Source organism: Sinocyclocheilus grahami, unplaced genomic scaffold (genome assembly GCF_001515645.1).
Source record: "Sinocyclocheilus grahami isolate Dianchi unplaced genomic scaffold, SAMN03320097.WGS_v1.1 scaffold10.1, whole genome shotgun sequence".
In the NCBI taxonomy this organism is placed as follows: Eukaryota; Metazoa; Chordata; class Actinopteri; order Cypriniformes; family Cyprinidae; genus Sinocyclocheilus; species Sinocyclocheilus grahami.
The window spans coordinates 1,586,636-1,607,585 of NW_015505189.1; the positions used below are offsets into that span (position 1 = coordinate 1,586,636).

At 37.6% G+C, this 20,950-nt stretch overlaps 1 protein-coding gene across 1 annotated transcript in view; it reads left to right on the forward strand.

Moving 5' to 3' along the window:
* The first annotated feature begins 165 nt into the window (after positions 1 to 165).
* Positions 166 to 20,950, forward strand: part of pde3b (phosphodiesterase 3B) — a 71,750-nt gene continuing 50,965 nt past the window's right edge. The window contains exon 1 of the mRNA XM_016283044.1: positions 166 to 1,259. Coding sequence (XP_016138530.1) covers positions 366 to 1,259 — 894 coding nt within the window. The 5' untranslated portion in view covers positions 166 to 365. The remainder of the gene's footprint in view (positions 1,260 to 20,950) is intronic.

A 20,950-nucleotide genomic window follows, 5' to 3' on the forward strand; every position in this document is an offset into this window, starting at 1 on the left:
TACGTGGGAGCGCTGGCAGTTCTGGCGCTCTCCTGCTTCATTTCTTGGAGCTTTCAGAGTGAACACGGCGTCTCGGAGCTGCGGACTTTACTCTTTGATTTCTCCCAGTCCATCAGTCCTTTATTCAGCCGCGCGTCTGTCTCTCGCGCTCTGGTCATTGTTACAAATTGTCGCACCTAGACGGCGACATAGAGCTCGAGTCTGCGAAAAAACAACAACATTTCAGCCTCTTTTCCTCCTGGCCAAAATGCCTGAGCACGTTTGAGTGACCATGGAGCGCGTTTGCCGTCATGTAGTGAAACGTTGACACACGGAGGATTTATCTCGGAGGAATGAAAGTTTAAAGAGCACCGGAGGAGGACAACATGGCTGTGCGGGAGGAAGGAGAGGGTTTGCACAGTAAAAGCAGACAGCACGATGGTGTTGGTGGCAATGCAAACAGCGCGGAGAGCCTCAGGAACGGCTATGTGAAGAGCTGCGTCACTCCGTTAAAACAAGACCATCCGAGGGGCTTTTTGTTCAACGTCTGCAGGCTTTGCAATGAGGATATCCTCAAGTCCAAACTATTCCGCGGCTCGGCTCTCTACGTGGGAGCGCTGGCAGTTCTGGCGCTCTCCTGCTTCATTTCTTGGAGCTTTCAGAGTGAACACGGCGTCTCGGAGCTGCGGACTTTACTCTTTGATTTCTCCCAGTCCATCAGTCCTTTATTCAGCATCGGGTGCGCGTATTTCTTCCTCACCCTCTACCTGAGGCGGACGAAGAGGGAAAGCAGCAGATGTTGGCTTTTGTCCTTACCAGCATCATGCTACTTGGGGGATTTGATGGTCTTGCGCTTGTTGCAGTGGGGAGAGGAGCACCATCAGATGCAAATGATGGGCAGGTTGCTGTTTGTGCTGGGCTGCGTGGGTCTGCTCACTCTCATCCCCACTCTCAAACTCAAACACAGCGTCCTGATCCTGGTCTTCGCCAGCATGGTGTGGCTGCTGTCCTTCACCAGCCTCGGCTGCCTGTCTCCGTCCCTCAGGCCGGTGCTGGCGTGTATGGCGGGGGTCTCCGGCACTCTGCTGGCGCTTTGTTTTGATCACTATTACCCACCGAGGGAGACGGCCGGCAGGATTCCTAACGCGGAGGAGAAGGTTCCCGTCATCAGACCCAGGAGAAGGTCCAGCTGTGTTTCTTTGGGAGAGACCTCCAGCAGTTATTATGGCAGTTGTAAGATGCCCCGCAGACCTTCTCTGCCCTGTATATCCAGAGAACAGGTAGGGGCTGTTCAGCAGTCCATCAACTCTGTTACCAGTTGATATATACCAACACATTCCTTATATGCACTATAAAACACATCACAAATCATCATACTCCTGATGCACACTCCTGACACTTCAAAAGGCAACATACACTCATAAAACTAAAGGTTCTTTCTTTGCATTTCTAGTTCCATGAAGAACTGTTAACATCCATGGAACTTTTCTATTCAACAAAAAGTTATTTATAGTGGGGAAAAAGGTTTAAAATGTTCTTCACATTAACAGAAAATGGTTCTTTGAAGAACAATTCACTGACAGGTTCTTTGGGGACCCAAAAATGATTCTTCTATGGCATTGCTGCGAAAAGCCCTTTTTGAAACCCTTAATTTTTAAGAGTGTACATTGCCATCCTAAACACACTCCTGATACCCCATCACACTACACCACGACAGCACACTCCTTATACAGCAATAATCCACAGAGTTTATATCATAAGTGTGATAGTATTAGTATTTTGTATACATTGTTGTTGGGCCAGGTCTTAATATTGGGTCAGTCACCTGTTGCCTAGCTCCCAAATGTATTTGGGTTTGATTGTTTCACTGTGATGGGGTGAGAACTTTTCTTTATTTGCTAAACATTTCAGTGTAACTTTGTTTGGTATTTTAGAGTGAACGCAGTGCACATTTCAGGATCAAAATTGCGTTTAGGCTTACTTATGTGAAGTTTTGGGTTGCATCCCCATGTTGTTCCAGTAGTCTGATACAGTTTTATTTTTAAAGATGAATATGTGTCCTGGCTGTAAATATATATTTGATCCTTTTTTTAACAAGTTTCAAGAGCACATTTAATGAAAATGTCTGTTTAGTAGAATCATAGTAATATTGCCTTTTCTCAGTACTACAGGAAAACATTTACTTTTCACCCACAAGACGTTATTTTACAGCACTCTTATAATGCTGCTCAGAATGTTGTGTTTGTATTGAAGTGAAACAAAACTTACACTATTAATCATTGATTCAAACACTTGAAAAGTGGGGCAGCGCTTGTCTCGGTGTCTGTGCCGTAAATAGAGTATAGAGTTTGAAATGTTTTCCTTTGATTGGCTCTTCTTTTGCATTCTTGTGTGAAGTAAAAAGGTTTAACAAAAGTATTTGGTTTATGTTATGTGTGTGTGAGATAATGGAAAATCAGCAGACTGTTTATTTAACTTTTTTAGACACATGCAATTTGTTATCTTTAAGTTGTATAAATATGGAAACTTTGTTAGTTCATTGAGTAGGATATGGTGCTTGCAGTTGTTTGATTTTTATTTATTTTTTAACGTCAAGCCCACATTGCCCAAAAAGTCGGCCCCAGCCAAGGGTAAAAGGTCATGTTTAAACACTAAATTCAAGGTCATCAAACATGTGCGGCAAATTAAATATACTGAAACATAGTGCTGGGTTTTCATGTAGTCATCCTGACTTGTTTCTGCACTTACATAAAGGCAGTATTTTACAGGACACATCTTCATCTTTAAAAAAAAAACTGTATCAGAGCTTTGCATGTTTTCACACCATTTATAAAGAGTTTAGTTCCTTCTTTACTTGGTTGCACATAAGGCCATTCACTTTGTGCTTCAAGTGATTTGAGTGTGCTTTGAATGAGTGCACTGTTCCAGTCACGCTCATGAATTGAGGTTTCAGTATGACCAGTTTCAGACATTATTTTGACCTGCAAGCACCTGTTCTTACTGAGCAGTAGCATCAGTTCTCCCTCACATGGGATCTGTAAGTTTGCACTCCATCTTGTCCTAGTTTGAATTGCGGCAGTATATAATTCTAGCTCCTATCTTTTGTTGGTGCTTATGGAGACAAATATATTCAAAATTTACTTTTGCATATGATGAGATGAGAGCTTTCACAATGCATGTTAGATAGGCCTGCCGCAATAATCTATATATCGACTTACCGCACAGTATATGTACATGACCTCAATCATTTTTGGTGATGCAATATATTGCCCATTATATTTACATAAAAATTAATGTCATCATGTTTTTTGCTTTCCACTTGCACCTGTGTCTTTTGCAGCTTCTCGAACATAACGTGGTGTAGTTGGTGCTAGTTCAAATTTAAAAAATGCTTCTACAAAAAAGTTGCTGCAGATATGGCCTTGTTTAGGGGTCTATGCCTTTGTGCATACGAACATCTGACTGCTAAGTAGGGATTGTGTTTTTCAGCAATAGTGTGCACCCTTAGTTTACAGGGAAAAGAAGGTCAGGGAAAAATCTGTAGATAGAAAAATCTTCATACACGACATTTGTGAATTTTTCTTGCATTTTTCTTGAAAGTGTGTTGGCCTTCTTGTATTATTATGCTTTTATATTATGATTATATATTCAGTGGCATAAAATGGTCTTAAAATGAAAATAATATTGTTTATCGCAATTATTTCTGGGGCAATATATTGCACAACAAAAAGTTGTTATCGTGACAGGCCTAGACTTTGCAATATTTGCCTACTATTCTTTGCAGAACTGCTCAAGTTCAGTTAAATTTGATGGTGACCGTTTGTGGACTGCAGTCTTCAAGTCATTTCATCAGATTTTCAATGGAGTTTAAGTCTGGGTTCTGCCTAGGCCATGCAAGGACATTCACCTTTTTCTCTTTCAACCACTGTGTGGTTAGTTTTGCTGTGTGCTTTGGGTCATTGTCATGTTGGAAGATAAACCTTCTTCACATTGACAACTCTCTTTTAGAGTTGCTGTAGGCCTCTTGGTAGCCTCTCTGACCAGTTTCCTCCTGGCTCTTTCATCCAGTTTGGAGTGACATCCTGATCCTGGGAGGGTCTGTGTTGTACCAAACCTTCCACTTCTTAATAATAGACTTCACTGTGCTTCTAGGCATTGATAAAGCCTTTGAATTTTTTTAAATCCATCTCCTGACTAGTGCCTATACACAACTTTATCCCGGAGGTCCTTTGACAGTGCCTTGCCACCCATAGTTAATTGTTTGCTTCAATTGCACTACCAAGGACTGAAATGCTCCAGGAAAGCTCTTTTCATGCCGAGATTTTGACCTGCAAGCACCTGTTCTTATTGAGCAGTAGCATCAGTTCTCCCTCACATGGGATCTGTAAGTTTGCACTCCATCTTGTCCTAGTTTGAATTGCGGCAGTATATAATTCTAGCTCCTATCTTTTGTTGGTGCTTATGGAGACAAATATATTCAAAATGTACTTTTGCATATGATGAGATGAGAGCTTTCACAATGCATGTTAGATAGGCCTGCCGCAATAATCAATATATCGACTTACCGCACAGTATATGTACATGACCTCAATCATTTTTGGTGATGCAATATATTGCCCATTATATTTACATAAAAATTAATGTCATCATGTTTTTTGCTTTCCACTTGCACCTGTGTCTTTTGCAGCTTCTCGAACATAACGTGGTGTAGTTGGTGCTAGTTCAAATTTTAAAAATGCTTCTACAAAAAAGTTGCTGCAGATATGGCCTTGTTTAGGGATCTATGCCTTTGTTCATATGGACATCTGACTGCTAAGTAGAGATTGTGTTTTTCAGCAATACAGTGCACCCTTAATTTACAGAGAAAAGAAGGTCCGGGAAAAATCTGTAGATGGAAAAATCTCTATACAAGTTATTTGTGAATTTTTCTTTTTTCTGCTTGTTACTTTTTCTACTTGTTTTATTTACTGTTTATTCAAGTTTTTTTAAGGTATCTAATATTGTGATACTTAATTTCCATGATCTAAATATTCTTAAGAATTAAAAGTTTGTTGTCATTTTAAAGTGTTTTGGCCTTCTTGCATTTTTATGCTTTTTTATTATGATTATCTTCTTAAAATGACAATAATATGGTTTATCGCAATTATTTCTGGGGCAGTATATCACACAACAAAAAGTTGTTATCGTGATGGCTTATGCATAGAACTACAAAAAAATTTGAGTCGTCAGTCCATTAAATATTTACGCCATTCATGCATTTTTTAAAATTCATCTGTGCCCTCATCTCATCAAAAGGGAGCTGGAGAAGTGCACTTAAAAGTGGCACATTGAACACAAACGTCAATGTGTGTGCTCCAATTTAAATTTTTAGTGAAGGAAAATTGTTGTACAGTGAATTTTCAATAGGTGTGTTTGTGCAACTTTACTGTCTCATTCTCATTTTGAGTCATGAGCCCCTTTCACTCATTCAGTCTTTACTGGTAAATTACCGGTAAATTACGGTTAAGAGATAATGTGTGAACAGGAACTTTTTGAAAATACTGATAAATTTGTTCCAGCAAAAATAACGTTACCAATAAATTACCGGTAATACGCTCTTGTGTGAACGCAGCACAAGATTACCGGTATGAGCACGTACGAGTTCAGAATGTAAGACGTCTACTCCGGGCCAATCGTAACATTCTGACGCAGATGACGCATTTACTCAAAACTTACACTATTAATCATTGATTCAAACACTTGAAAAGTGGGGCAGCGCTTGTCCCAGTGTCTGTGCCGTAAGTAGAGTATATAAATGTTTTCCTTTGATTGGCTCTTCTTTTGCGTTCTAGTGTTAAGTGAAAAGTTTTACCAAAAGTTTTTGGTTTATGTTATGTGTGTGTGAGATAATGGAAAATCAGCAGACTGTTTATTTAACTTTTTAGACACATGCAGTTTATCTTTAAGTAACTTTGTTAGTTCATTGAGTAGGATATGGTGCTTGCAGTTGTTTGATTTTTATTTATTTTTTAACGTCAAGCCCACATTGCCCAAAAAGTCGGCCCCAGCCAAGGGTAAAAGGTCATGTTTAAACACTAAATTCAAGGTCATCAAACATGTGCGGCAAATTAAATATACTGAAACATAGTGCTGGGTTTTCATGTAGTCATCCTGACTTGTTTCTGCACTTACATAAAGGCAGTATTTTACAGGACACATCTTCATCTTTAAAAAAAAAACTGTATCAGAGCTTTGCATGTTTTCACACCATTTATAAAGAGTTTAGTTCCTTCTTTACTTGGTTGCACATAAGGCCATTCACTTTGTGCTTCAAGTGATTTGAGTGTGCTTTGAATGAGTGCACTGTTCCAGTCACGCTCATGAATTGAGGTTTCAGTATGACCAGTTTCAGACATTATTTTGACCTGCAAGCACCTGTTCTTACTGAGCAGTAGCATCAGTTCTCCCTCACATGGGATCTGTAAGTTTGCACTCCATCTTGTCCTAGTTTGAATTGCGGCAGTATATAATTCTAGCTCCTATCTTTTGTTGGTGCTTATGGAGACAAATATATTCAAAATGTACTTTTGCATATGATGAGATGAGAGCTTTCACAATGCATGTTAGATAGGCCTGCCGCAATAATCAATATATCGACTTACCGCACAGTATATGTACATGACCTCAATCATTTTTGGTGATGCAATATATTGCCCATTATATTTACATAAAAATTAATGTCATCATGTTTTTTGCTTTCCACTTGCGCCTGTGTCTTTTGCAGCTTCTCGAACATAACGTGGTGTAGTTGGTGCTAGTTCAAATTTTAAAAATGCTTCTACAAAAAAGTTGCTGCAGATATGGCCTTGTTTAGGGATCTATGCCTTTGTTCATATGGACATCTGACTGCTAAGTAGAGATTGTGTTTTTCAGCAATACAGTGCACCCTTAATTTACAGAGAAAAGAAGGTCCGGGAAAAATCTGTAGATGGAAAAATCTCTATACAAGTTATTTGTGAATTTTTCTTTTTTCTGCTTGTTACTTTTTCTACTTGTTTTATTTACTGTTTATTCAAGTTTTTTTAAGGTATCTAATATTGTGATACTTAATTTCCATGATCTAAATATTCTTAAGAATTAAAAGTTTGTTGTCATTTTAAAGTGTTTTGGCCTTCTTGCATTTTTATGCTTTTTTATTATGATTATCTTCTTAAAATGACAATAATATGGTTTATCGCAATTATTTCTGGGGCAGTATATCACACAACAAAAAGTTGTTATCGTGATGGCTTATGCATAGAACTACAAAAAAATTTGAGTCGTCAGTCCATTAAATATTTACGCCATTCATGCATTTTTTAAAATTCATCTGTGCCCTCATCTCATCAAAAGGGAGCTGGAGAAGTGCACTTAAAAGTGGCACATTGAACACAAACGTCAATGTGTGTGCTCCAATTTAAATTTTTAGTGAAGGAAAATTGTTGTACAGTGAATTTTCAATAGGTGTGTTTGTGCAACTTTACTGTCTCATTCTCATTTTGAGTCATGAGCCCCTTTCACTCATTCAGTCTTTACTGGTAAATTACCGGTAAATTACGGTTAAGAGATAATGTGTGAACAGGAACTTTTTGAAAATACTGATAAATTTGTTCCAGCAAAAATAACGTTACCAATAAATTACCGGTAATACGCTCTTGTGTGAACGCAGCACAAGATTACCGGTATGAGCACGTACGAGTTCAGAATGTAAGACGTCTACTCCGGGCCAATCGTAACATTCTGACGCAGATGACGCATTTACTCTGCTCTGTGTAGTTCGGTTTTGAAGTCGTCTAATGCGATGTCTCTGGGCCAAAAGCAGCTGCATGAATGTGAACGTTTGACACAAAAATGAAAACATCAACAAAAACACTGACGACCCCTCCATGTTGTTTACAAACACAACACCGGGACGCGCAGCCATGTAAAGATCATTTTTTTCCGTTAATCATGTCACAGAATTTACCTGTATTTTGAAACTGATGTGTGCATGGTGCTTTACCGTAAAAAGACGCAACGTCGTTACCTGTGTGAACGGCACACGTTCCGAAAATTTTACGGCAATTTATTGGTATTACTGTGTGAAAGGGGCTATGAAGTTACAAGTGAGACACTCTGATTCTTTCTGACTGTTTTTGATAGTTAAGCTTTTTTCCTTTTGTTCATACTCGCACACAATCCTGTTTAGATGGCTTGATTTTAAGGAATGCATTATATTAGTATTAGTATTCTCCAATTTAAAATGGGTATTATAAATTATAATAATAATAATAAATGTTATGTTTAAGTTACAACTTTTAGTAAAAATAAAAATAAGCTAGAGTAAATATATTCTACTTTGAGTGATGTTGATCTGCCTTTTTTCTGCTTTCTACTTTTTTGTGTAAACCGCAAAATAAGCTATTTATATTTTATATATATTTACAGTTTTATTTTATATATATATATTTTTAAAACTTTTTTTTATACTTTTTTTCACATTCTCCTTGTACAGACCTTGAAAATGTGAGAGTGTAAGGTTATTATCAGTCATTATCAGTTGTGAAAAAACGTCATGGGCAGTCTGAAGTAAACACAGATTTAGCCTTCTTTATGTTCTGCTGTTAAATTTGTTGGTGTGAGAAAATAATGTATATTTATTTATTCTTTTATGTTACTGGCACTTTGTAGTTTTTCTCTTGTGGCAGGGTCTTAATGTGTGCGTGAGTGTATATATATATATTTTTTTTTTGCTTGTTGGTCCGGTCAGTGCTGTGTCTCACGTATGGTCTCATGACTTTTTTTACTTGTACACAGTCCTCTCTTCAAGCCACCTGTGACTCATTGCATTTTCAGCCCAATGTTCGTCACAGCCTGAGCTGTGTTTAGAACTGATGGCAGGATTATGGCGCTTTAAAGATGGACCACTATATGAAGTAGCCAGGCTGTTTGAGATGTTTATGTGGCTTGGATCTTTAAATCAGTTGATAATCATAACAAAGCCCAGTCACATTTAACATAGCACTGGAGCAGTGATTATATTGTAGAGATGCTAGGGGCCGAGCAGCAAACAATGCCTCGTTCCTTTTTGTGTTTTTCTTACATAGCTAACTTTATCATTGAAGCTGAGCTAAAAGTAATGCAGTTAGATGGAATTTGGTTTATTTGATACATTATCATATATTTTAGAGTCAGAACTGAATTTAGCCCCTCGAGTTATGACCATAACAGTTGAACAAAGTGTATGCGCGCACACTCACACAAAGAAGCCGTTATTTGCAGATCAGATGAGGACAGGTTGTGGCTGTTTTAGAGGAGTCACTTATTGGAAAGAATCTGTTTTTGTTAAGGTCAAAAAGTACTGGTTACGATGTACTGAATCTTTAAGAAGTGTGAATTAAATTGTGATACAGGCTTATTAGATAAGAAACAATGGATGAAGAAAAGGATTTTTAGTTTCAGATAACAAAAATGATTTGTCAGGGTTGTGATGAGCTTGATTTTTTTCATCTATACTGACTTTGCATGATACATTTCTATTTCCAAAATCCAGAAAAATACATAATTTGTATAAAACATGCGTTTTTCCTGTTTATGTATATTTAAATATTTAGTCAAGAAACGTCTTCAATTTGATCACTTACGACGGTAGCTAGAAAGTTGGAGCAGTAGCAAACAGAATGCAAAGAAGTGTGCATGTTTTTATTTGAACATTTTAAACTGATGATTTAAGATGTTTGATTTATTGAATGTGATCATTCTAATTTGTTTATCATTAAGGGTAAGCAGTATTGTTTACAGAGCATACATTGAAGACATTGGACATTTTTTAGGTTCATTCCATGCGTCTTCTCTATGTTGTCGGACATCTTAGTTATACTGTGCTGATAAAGGGCATGGTGAAAGAAGAGCTGAGCAATTGAAGAAAATGCAGAAAGAATTGCACAGAGAATCCCAACATGACCACCAGCCAATTGTGTCGCATACTCTGTTTGCACTTTAATCACATTGTAAGCTGTACATGTCGAAATACAGTTTACGAAAATGCAGCAGTCAGCATAAGAACCATAATGCTTACAGCCTTGAATTAGTATGTGTGTGCGTAGATCAACATCAAGCTAAAACCATCATGAGGAGCATCACTGGTGTGGTCAGTCATTGGTCAATCGTGGCATAGAGCAGCTAAGCTGGATATTTCACAGTTGCCCATGGTAACATATGGGTGCTGCTTTCATGTTTCATCACTTTGTGATGAACTCAAGCTAGTTGGTGCCATGTAGTGTCTCAAAGCACTTACTCCAACTACTGAATGTTAGAATGAATGTATGTGTATATATATATATATATATAGTATTCAAATATTAGTTTAAGTAATGTTTAATGAGAAAGACATTTTTTTTTAATAGTCAAGCTTTTGTCACCATTTCTGAACATGCAATTGATTACACAATGTTCAACAACATTGTTATATCTCAAGGTTTTCTTTTAGTTGAAAATGTGTGTAAACATATGTGTGTGTGTGTGTGTGTGTGTGTGTATAAAGAACAAAAGCATTCAAGCTCAAGCAGAGCAAACAGAAAAAAATAAAGCAGACCGTGCCAATTACAGTGCAGAACATACATACACTCGGCCTATGTTTATCGTGTTGATATTGTTTCACATGTTAATGTTGAGAAAAACAATAATATTCACATGCTCGGGTGAAAGTTGGCTCCTCAGTCTGATAGCAATAAGAATGCACACCGACATTTATTTGATCAAAAGTAATTCAATTTTGTAAGATCATTAAGTAAGATCATTTTGATCAAAGTAATTCCAAACTTCACGAGGCAAACAATGACATTCTGTGATAAAATACAATCAACTTGCTCCACAGCGCCACCCAGTTCATTTAGATAAAACTGACTTTTAGTTTGCCTGCTTAGGATTTATTATGGATTCCCTGCATTTATGGCCAGCAAAGCATTTTTTTTTTTTCAATTATTGTCATTATTATCATTGCGTATTTAAAATTTACGTATAAAGTGTAATTGTTGTACGAGTGCCTTTGCAAAATAAATGATATGTAATCTGATGAACAGGGCTGACATTTGTCATAATTGATGACAAATGTTTACATATTATTATCATTCAAAAATATTGGTAATATAAACATTTAAAATATAGATATACTTTATAGAAAACACATTTGTGTAATTTGTTGTTGTTGCTATCAGAATGGAATGTAGCTTGGTCATTTGCTGTTAGTGGCTCATGTTGATATGGAAGCTGTGAAGTTGGCATTTGTTATTTGTCTCTGGGGTGTTTTGCCATATGTGTTCGTAGAGAGGTTTGGGTATTTCGTGATGTTCGTGACCTCATGAAAGCGAAGAGAATGAGAACAATCACTACTTGGCTCATAGCTATTTTCAGTTTTGCCAGCTTCTGGGAGGTTTAATATATTTTGCTTAGGTAAGGTTTCAGCTAATCTTTTTCAACACCGTAAGTGAGGGCCCAGAAGGTTTAGACGTACATAAGTAATGCTGAAGTCACGGAAGGTTAAAATGCTGTCACACGGGCCTGCATCTTTCACACTCCACTAACTGACCAGTGTTTATGTGATGAAATACAGTTTGTTTAACAGCTTACTGCTGATTGTGACAGTGTTTCCATTATAGTGCACTCTGCTGAGAAAGCGCTGTTCGTGCTTATGCTGTTGTTTTATTGAAATTGGAAATTTATTGGTGAGTATTTTATATTCAAATTATTGCAATTGTATGAATGAAATATCTTTCTTTATTGTGAAATCTGAATTAATTTGATTAATGAAGACTTCATAAAAAGTTATGTACACACTGTAAAATTACTTGTGACTACAACAAAGATTATTAGAGTATATTTTACAAGAAAGTACTATTTCAGTCTTTCTACTCCAAAAGAAGAATTGGAATTATTTGTGAAAATGATATTTACACCACATTTCATATATATATATATATATATATATATATATATATATATATATATATATATATATATATATATAGTATATATATATAGTATATATAGTATATATATATAGTATATATATATGAATATAATACCATGTGTGCTATTTCCCTCAGTTGAAAATGAATCGATCACTTTTGCGAATGAGATGGCTGAATGTGGGAGATGTCCTCGACCGGGAATCCCCTGCAATGCATGTGGCACATTTGGAAAGCACTCCATATTATGTATTTATGAAAGAACAGCGAGACTGACAATTCATAATTCATTGGACTTGATGAGAGGGATTTACTTTTTACCGCCGCTGAGGTGTCAGTGAGGTGAAAGTGCGTGCGGCCGGCAATTCACAGTAAAACATCATCACCCAAACATCGGTTTATGTAAGCTACTCAAAATAAGAAAGCAATCGCATAAGTGCATCATTTATTTAGGTATAAATGCCTTGTTGCGCACAAATCTTATATATGAATGTTTTTCTACCTTTAGCAAAGTTGATGCTTCACCCATTAGTTGTTAACTAATGTATTGAAATGTTTTCTTCTGCTGAATGTGGTGCTAGTGTGTTTCTGTGAATAAATTCAGAGCTGGGCCTCTTCAGTCAGAGCTGGGCTCTGATTCAGTCTCTAAATTTTATTTTGGATTTAGCAGGAGCATTTGCAGTCACTCATAAAGCCTGTGTGGTATTACATGGCCTTCTGCCATGGTGTGTGCAATAATGTTGTGCCACAGTCTTAATGTCTCATTGAGACTTTTGAAACATCAGCTGTGCTTTACTGTCATAATACAGAGGACTTAAAATAATAAGAGACAAAGGCTGTCACACAGATAGCGTGGCGTTATTGTAAGTACAGTCAGCAGTATTGTCTTTTTCAAGTTGGTAAATTATGTAAAATTGTTAAATTATATTTTTATTAATATAAACAGACAGGATTTTTTTTCTTTGTTTTTTTCTTTTTCTTTTCATGTTGTATCCCTTTTTGTATAGTACTACACACACACACACACACAAAATCTGAGTGCAACAAACAATTTATTTAATTTTGTAATTTAAGTACAAGTCTTTTAGTAATTAAAATTACACAGTTGTACTAAGCAACCCTTAAATATAAAGCAAAGAGAGTGGGAGAGAGAAAAGGTGTGTGTGTGTGTGTGTGAGACGGTAGAAAAGTGGAGTGGAGCTCCTCTCAGCTGTCACGTTCTCCTGCACTAATGCCATGTGGAATGATATAACATTGACGTCACTAAGTGGTGACGTATGAGAGTATGTCTACAGAAAAAGGCCAAGTTTTACTTATTGCCATGTACAATTTACTGACTGCCTCCTCAACGGCATGATCAGAGTAGAGAACACTCCGACCATACTGAGCGCTCGGAGACATGACAAACCGTTGTCTGTGTGTGTGTGTGTGTTTTCTCATAGAGGTCTGATAGTTTCAATTTTAATATTTCTTTCTTTAGATGAAAATTACAGCTTGAAAACAATGACAGCAATAGGTTTCAAAAATGTAGTTTATAGTCATAAATGAAAAAGATGAAGTGATGTGAAACAGGGTGTGAATCTCTGAGAATGCCTTTTAAAACAAGTGAAAAGAGAATGGGGAGGCTTGGCCCTATTATGTGTGAGATGAAGCGCTGTGATCTATTTCCATTATTAGAGTGCGAGTGAGGTTTTGGTCTCATTCTCTGAATGGACTAGTATGAGTGTGTGTGTGTGTGTGTGTGTGTGTGTGTGTGTGTGTGTGTGTATGTTGGAAAGAAGGGGACAATCTTGAAATGAGGAATTTAAAACTATTCACACATTTTAGGATTAAGTTATATTTTTGGGCTGCTGTTTCTGAGTGACTGCCTTCTTTTTGCATCATGTATAAATTGGTGGTTTTGTGTGTTGTATCTGTTAACACTGGTTACGTAAATCCTCTCCCCGACCCAAGTCGCAAATTTAAAATGAGGAGCAGGGTCTAAACAACAGTGAGGAATGATCTTTACACCGTACTCTTTACTGGACGTTACTCTTATTTAATAAGAACCAAATTATTATTATTTTTGTTATTGAGAAATTAACAAAAATTACTGTTTTAACTTCCCGAATTATGTTTATTATTATTATTAATAATAATTTTTATTTAGTAAATTTTTTGTTAAAATGCAAATGAACTAATATTGTTAAACTATTACAAAATCTTTCCTCTAGATTTACAGTGCGTTCACAATGTAATTGTGCTTGATTATCTAATAATGTGTTGGGCTGGTTTTAATGTGAAATGTGCTCTTCATTGAGGGGAGCAATAAATGTGTTCTGTTGTGCCAGGAACCGTGCCAAGCTGGAATATTTCAAAGGTTCACGCTTTCAGATGCATTCTTTGCATCTCTCTCAGTTCGTAAGTTGTCCGTTGCATTTTAAGGTAGACACAAAGAACCGTAACATAAAACCAGCTGTTCCTCTCTGTTACTTCCCGAAAACCCCTCTTATTTCCCCCCCCCCCAGACTTCCACCCGACAGGATCCTAACAGCCCTGTGCTGTGAGTAATTCTAGCACGCTGGAGTTCTCCAGGTTAAGGAGGAAAGGGTTAACACAGATCAGTGGCGTTTCTGTCTGCAGACTGAAACAGGATGCAGCGAGTGCATTGTCAGCCTGCTGGTGTGAGTGCAAACAGATGAGGAAATGCTGGAGCGGCTACTCCAAAACTCGGTTACCTTAGAAACCGTTTGCGTCATGATCGCCAGCAATTAGCTTGCAGCTCTTTAGTTTTTCATTCTGGCTGAGCCGAGCTGAGCAGCCGTTGCTTAAAGCGCTTTAGTGTTGCTGTTAGTCAGGTTTACTAACACGGTGTTACTTTTTATTAAATACATTTTCATTTGATTCTTTTTTTAATAATACATTTTTTCTTTTCTTTTTTCTTCTTGTTACTGCCTTGACCACGTGTGTGCATGGTTTCTTTTAATTTGTCTTGATGTCTCATTCAGCTCCAGTTGCTGTATATTCTCCCACTAGTGCAGCAGTGGTTCCTTTAATACATTACATGTGATTGACATGAATAACATTGATAAAGCTTATTAATTTAGCACAGGAGGGATTTTTGAGGACAAGCGGTCCAAGCCAAACACTTGTTAAACCGTACTTTGGCTGTTCCTCATTTCCCCAGCTTCTTAACTGCACTTTCTCGCTCTCTCTCCACAAGCCGTTTGTGTGTGTGTGTGTGTGCTTTCACTCGTCATATTCATGCAGTTCTTTGTGTCTCAATGTTTTGGGGACATTAATGGAAACAGTTGAGAGATAAGTGGCTTTTCCTGGATGTGTTGAAGTGATGGGTTCATACCTTCCCTTAGTGGACGGGGTCGAAAGCAGACTAGGAGACCCACGGGTCAAAACGGGGGACGTCTGGCACACCTCCCCTCTTTATATTAGCCACACACTCTGCACATCTCATTGGTTTTAAGTAGGCCCAGGGATTTTCTGCATGGCTTATCGGGAAAGGTTTATTGCACCATAAGGTTCCCAGACACTCAAACATTTAAGGTGGCCTAGTTGCTCTTAAGTCCACAAGGAGGTTGTTGATCCTTGTATGTGTCCAGCATTTGAAAAAGCTGTTTGTTCACTTGGCCGGCTGCGGGGGGACGAACACATGGTCAGGTCGTATGGAGAGTTAATGTGTGAGTTCCTGAGCTCGGGAAGCCTGTGTTCAATTTACTTAAGGATTGTGATTGTGGCTTGTCTTTGGCTCTTTGATTTCCATGACACTAGAATGAAAGGCATGCAAGATTTATTTATTTATTTTAATTAATAAATTTTTTAATGCATGAGTTGTTACACATGACAATTTAAATGTAAGAGCTGTATTTAAAAAATATTTTAAATACACAATTCTGTAAAAATAAATCTAAATCAGACTGACCTGATTTTTTAAGCTTTAATTTTTAATTTCCAGGATAAATACTTTGTTTTGGAAACACAGGTATTTTTTATAGCCTTTTTGTTTAATATTTTATTTATTTTGTATATGTTTGTTTGGGAGAATTTAAATTTGATTTTAATGTCCGAAGTCCCATTAGTCTGTGAAGGCACGGAAAAATAAGCTAAATCAATTCAGCCCAATTTGAGAGTTTTTGGAATGCTTTATTCTAAAAAAAATAAATAAATAAAGCTCCAAATATGTGTGTGTTTGAGGAAGCATTCAATTACTGTGGTAATACATTATGCCACTGAAACACAAGTATCTTAAAAACGTTGCTGCTCTCCTTTTTCCTCCTTTTTTTTGTCTCCTTTCTTACTTTAACCATCTGTCTGTCTCTCTCTCTCTCTCTCTCTCACACTCTGTTTCTCTCTTATTTGAAAACAGTGTCAGCACTGCTGCTTTTACACCATAAGACTGTTGCTAGGTGACTGCTGACGTCAGTGGTGGCTACAGAGGAAGGTCTGTGTGTTTAGCTGCTGAGAGCGAACCCCACTGAAAGAGGGCAAAACTATGAAACGCTGCACTCAGTACAGAAACCTGAACTCTTGGAAGAACTGACCTAAATATTCCAAACATTTCCTTTTCTATTAAAAGTTTGCACTGTGAAAATGTAATGCAAATAAAATGTAGCCGTTCCACCGGCCCCCTCCCCCCGCCCCCTGTTTTGAGCTTTAGCTATGATGACGTCAGTCGCATTTCACAGGAGGGGAAAAGTCAATCATTAGTGTCAAAAGAAGGGCCCTGACTTCAGTGGCGGCGGCGTCTCACCCCCTCTCGCATGAGCCTTGTCCTGAATTTTCTTGACTTTGTTTATGCTGCGCAGGAAATCCTTCTTTTAAACCGATGAAATGGTTAAAGGCAGATGTTTCCAATGTTTTAACCGGTTTAGAAATGGCATTTTACTCGCCTTTTAATATAATTATTTTTGCAGTTGTGCTCTGATCCTGTGAATATTTTTTTTTTTTTTGTCTTTAAATATGGTTAAAATTTTTCATTTAGAAGTAATTAATTTATTTCTATGAAAACTGACATTTAAAAACTATTCAGGGACTGCTATACTTTAATAAAAAATGTAAGTTTACTTAAACAAATTTTACAATTAAAGTGCGTTTGTGCACAGTGCTGGTTTTGATTGCAAATACAATTTGTAAAAATATATATTGTAATATATAATAAAATACACATAAAATATACTATAGTAATAACTATTAAAATATAAAAATATATATTTTTAATATCTGTGCTTAAAATGACTTTAACTACTTTTTAATTTTCATTTATTGAGTGTCTTTCAGGTCTGTCCACATAGTTAAACATTGACATTCTTATTGGTACATGACTAAAATTTCCTCAAGGTTAAAGACTGTTATAGAAAAACAACTTCGTAAATGTAAGTAATGAGGCATAGAAGTACTGTCTGTTAAACCCTGAGAGGTGTGTGTCTGTCTCTTTTGGGCTTTGTGTACTTGCTCATGTGTGTGTTATGAATGACGTGAGCTGTCATGAGAGATTAGAAGGCCACTCAACCATGTGGCTTAATGAAGAGTGTGATAGGTGTCTGTGGGAATCACGTGGCCATTAGCACAGAAGACTTGTTACTTTAGTGAGCTCTCGCACAGACACACGCTCCGGTGGTGGTGGCGCTGTGCTAGATTAAATCAGAATCGTGGCCCACCCAAACTGCCACATATGACGCACACACAGTTCCCCACCAGGTTAATGAATAGAGGCCTCTAAGAAAAGACAAGTGAGCTTTGATTGTTGATTGTAGTTTTCTTCTCAAAAGACATCAGAGAGAAATATAACAGTGCTTTAAGAGAAAGGAAAAAAATTCAAATTGCATACCAGTATATATACCACATATATGACACTTTATTTTAGGGTCTCTTAACCAGTTGCTTATTAGTGTTGTTGCTTATTAGGAATAAGCATTGCCTATTCTAAAGTGTTACCACACATATATATTATATTTGTTTGTATATGTAGGAAAATACACACAGCATGGATTATATTGGAAGCCTGTTTCTGCCATGGAATAAAAAAAATAAAAAAAGGTAATTGCGACTTTTTATTAACAATTCTGACTTTTTTTTTCTTGCAATTCAGATGTGTCTCAATTTTGCCTTTTTTATCTTCTCTGAATTCTGTCTCACATTTGTTTAACTTTTTCTTAGAATTCTGAGTTTACATCTCACAATTCATTTTTTTTTTTTGTTTCTGCCAAGGAATAAAAAATGTAATTGCGACTTACTCACCATTGCAAGCTTATATCTCACAATTCTGAATTTTCTTCATGGAACTGCGAGTTTATATCTCACAGTTGAGAGTTATAAACTTCTCACAATTTCAACTATTTTTCTCAAAATTCTCAGTTCATATCTCACAATTCTGCCTTTATCTTCGAAGAAAAAAAAGTCAGAATTGTGAAATAAAAGGTCGCAGTTACCTTTTTTGAATTTTTTATCCCATGGCAGAAACAAGCTTCTATACTAGGATGATTTTCTTGAGGCATCTTTTAAAACTTTGTATCCCATTTTTGAAGTGCTTTTAAGAGGGCGCTTGGGAAATGGAGCGTAATGCTCCTCTTCGCTCATGCCTGGAGAATGACTGGAGCAGCTGCAGGGCTCCCACAGTGCCATGCAACAGGGATCATACAGGAGCATGGCAAAGCCTTTCTCAGCTGCACACAGACAGGCGCTCATGGAGAGTTAAAGTTCCCTGGCTCAGCCCAGTGCCTGACAGACAGAAACCCGATGACAGCAAACATGGCCCTGTGTACACATAGGAAGGGATGTATGACCAGAAGCCCTATCACGATTCCTGTCGCGGCCCGTATCATGTTCGCGCTAGGCATCATGGCACAGAGTACAAAAGGAGCTCAGTGCTCTGATGGGCACCTGTGTCCTCGATGACAGGCCGCTGAGGTAAAACCTGCTTAGGGGCGCCATGGATGCGAGCTTGACGTTACTCAGTTACATGTTCGCCGCACGTAGGCCGAGGAACCTTTATGAATCATTAAGACAATATAATTAAAGGGAAAAAAATGAGTGTGATATACCCCTCACCCTCAGGCCATCCAAGATGTAGACGAATTTGTTTCTGGAATAAGAACAAATTTGGAGAAATTTATTGCATCACTTGCTCGCCAGTGGATCCTCTGCAGTGAATGGGTGCTGTCAGAATGACAGTTTAAGTTCAATTAATATGAATCCAGTGCATCAATTAACGCCTTGTGAAGTGAAAAGCTGTGTGTTTGTACGATTAATTATTTGGATTATTGTTATTTAAAAAAAAAATTTTTTATCATTTGTTTGGACTTATTCTGACGGCACCCATTCACTGCATATGATCCATTGGTGAGCAAGTGATACAATGCTAAATTTCTCCAAAACTGTTCTGATGAACAAACAAACTCATCTACATCTTGAATGGCCTGAGGGGTGAGTACACATAATGTCTTCATGAAAAACGAAGACTTCATGCGAAATGGAAATCCACAATTGGCCTTAGTGGAACAAGATCTCACCCGTTTACGTTTAAAGTGATGATTGTGATGAGATTACCCTTTAATCAGATCTAGAGTAGGATAGTAGGATCAAAAGATCTTGCAGTGGTTGTTTCAGAATGTTACTGATATCCTAAAGGCCTGAATGTGGCAGAACTTTGATTGATGCTGGCTCAGACTTTAGGACGAGGATCTAGGAGCATGATTATTCACTGTTTCAGCAGGATCCTCTCCGGGCCCATTTATTATTTTTGGGGATGTTCTCGCTGCCTATAACTCATTAGTCAGCCATGCACTGTGTTTGTGTTGTTTTTCTTTTCTCTAAAAGTGATTGGAGAGTCTGTATCGTGATAACAGTTTTAAAGCCCCTTGGGGATCAAGTGGAAAGTATTCTTTTTGCATTCCTCACATGCCTTGCTCTTTTCGAGATGCTGTTTGGTTAGTGCAAATTGACACCACATGTCGAAGGTAACTACACTGAGGCATGATAATAGTTAATTTGTGTTTGTTTTACTATGGGCAAATAAAAAAAGATTATTTACTCTCCGTTAATTATGAGACAGCATCCACAAATGTTTGCTTAGGGAAAACTCAATTCCATTGGGGTTTTGGAACATAAAAACATTACATGTTTTACGAAAGCAAAAACAGCCCATGCAATATTTACAGTATATAGCAGAAATAAAATATCATTTTTTTTCTTTTTAATCATAACAATTAGTAAATAGCTATTATATTTTAAAGGGGTCATATGATGCGATTTAAATTTTTCCTTTCTCTTTGGTGTGTTACAAGCTCTTGGTGCATAAAGAAGATCTGTAAAGTTGCAAAGACTAAAGTCTCAAATCCAAAGAGATATTCTTTATAAAGGTTAAGAGTCAGCCACACCTACCTAGCTGCCGTGTTTCTAACACGCTTAAAGAAAGAAGGCGTAACTTTGATTCTCGCTGTAGTATTGTTGCTGCCGTGTGTTTCGTTGTAAAAGCGAAACTACTTTGTTTGGCCTTCCAAAAGAGGACGATATCCGCTTCGTCATGCCTAGAGCCGATCCGTGCTGGTTGCTGAGGAAATACATCAACTTCGCGCTGTGGATTGCCGGATCGGCTTTCACCGTGGACGAAGCGGAGTCCAGCCTGGGGTCATCGCATGTGGTTGCCGCACGCCCCCCGGACGCTCCTTCGTCGAATCCGCCGTCCGCGCTGTTCTCAAGCCCGCCCACCGCCGCTCAAGTCATAAGTCATTATAATCCGTAATTATGTCACCACTGGATGCAACAAATGCCTCGTTTGTAATGGGTTTGAATGTTTTTGTCTCGTAGCTCCGGCCGGTACAAGGCATCACAATATGGTAAGGGGCGTAACATTTCCATCACACGCTTGAGGTATTCGGCCAATCACAACGCACTGGATAGCTGACCAATCAGAGCACACCTCGGTTTTCAGACCGATGAGCTTTGTAAAAATTGACGCGTTTCAGAAAGGCGGGGCATAGAGGAGAAACAATAATGTACAGTATGTGGAAAATAAT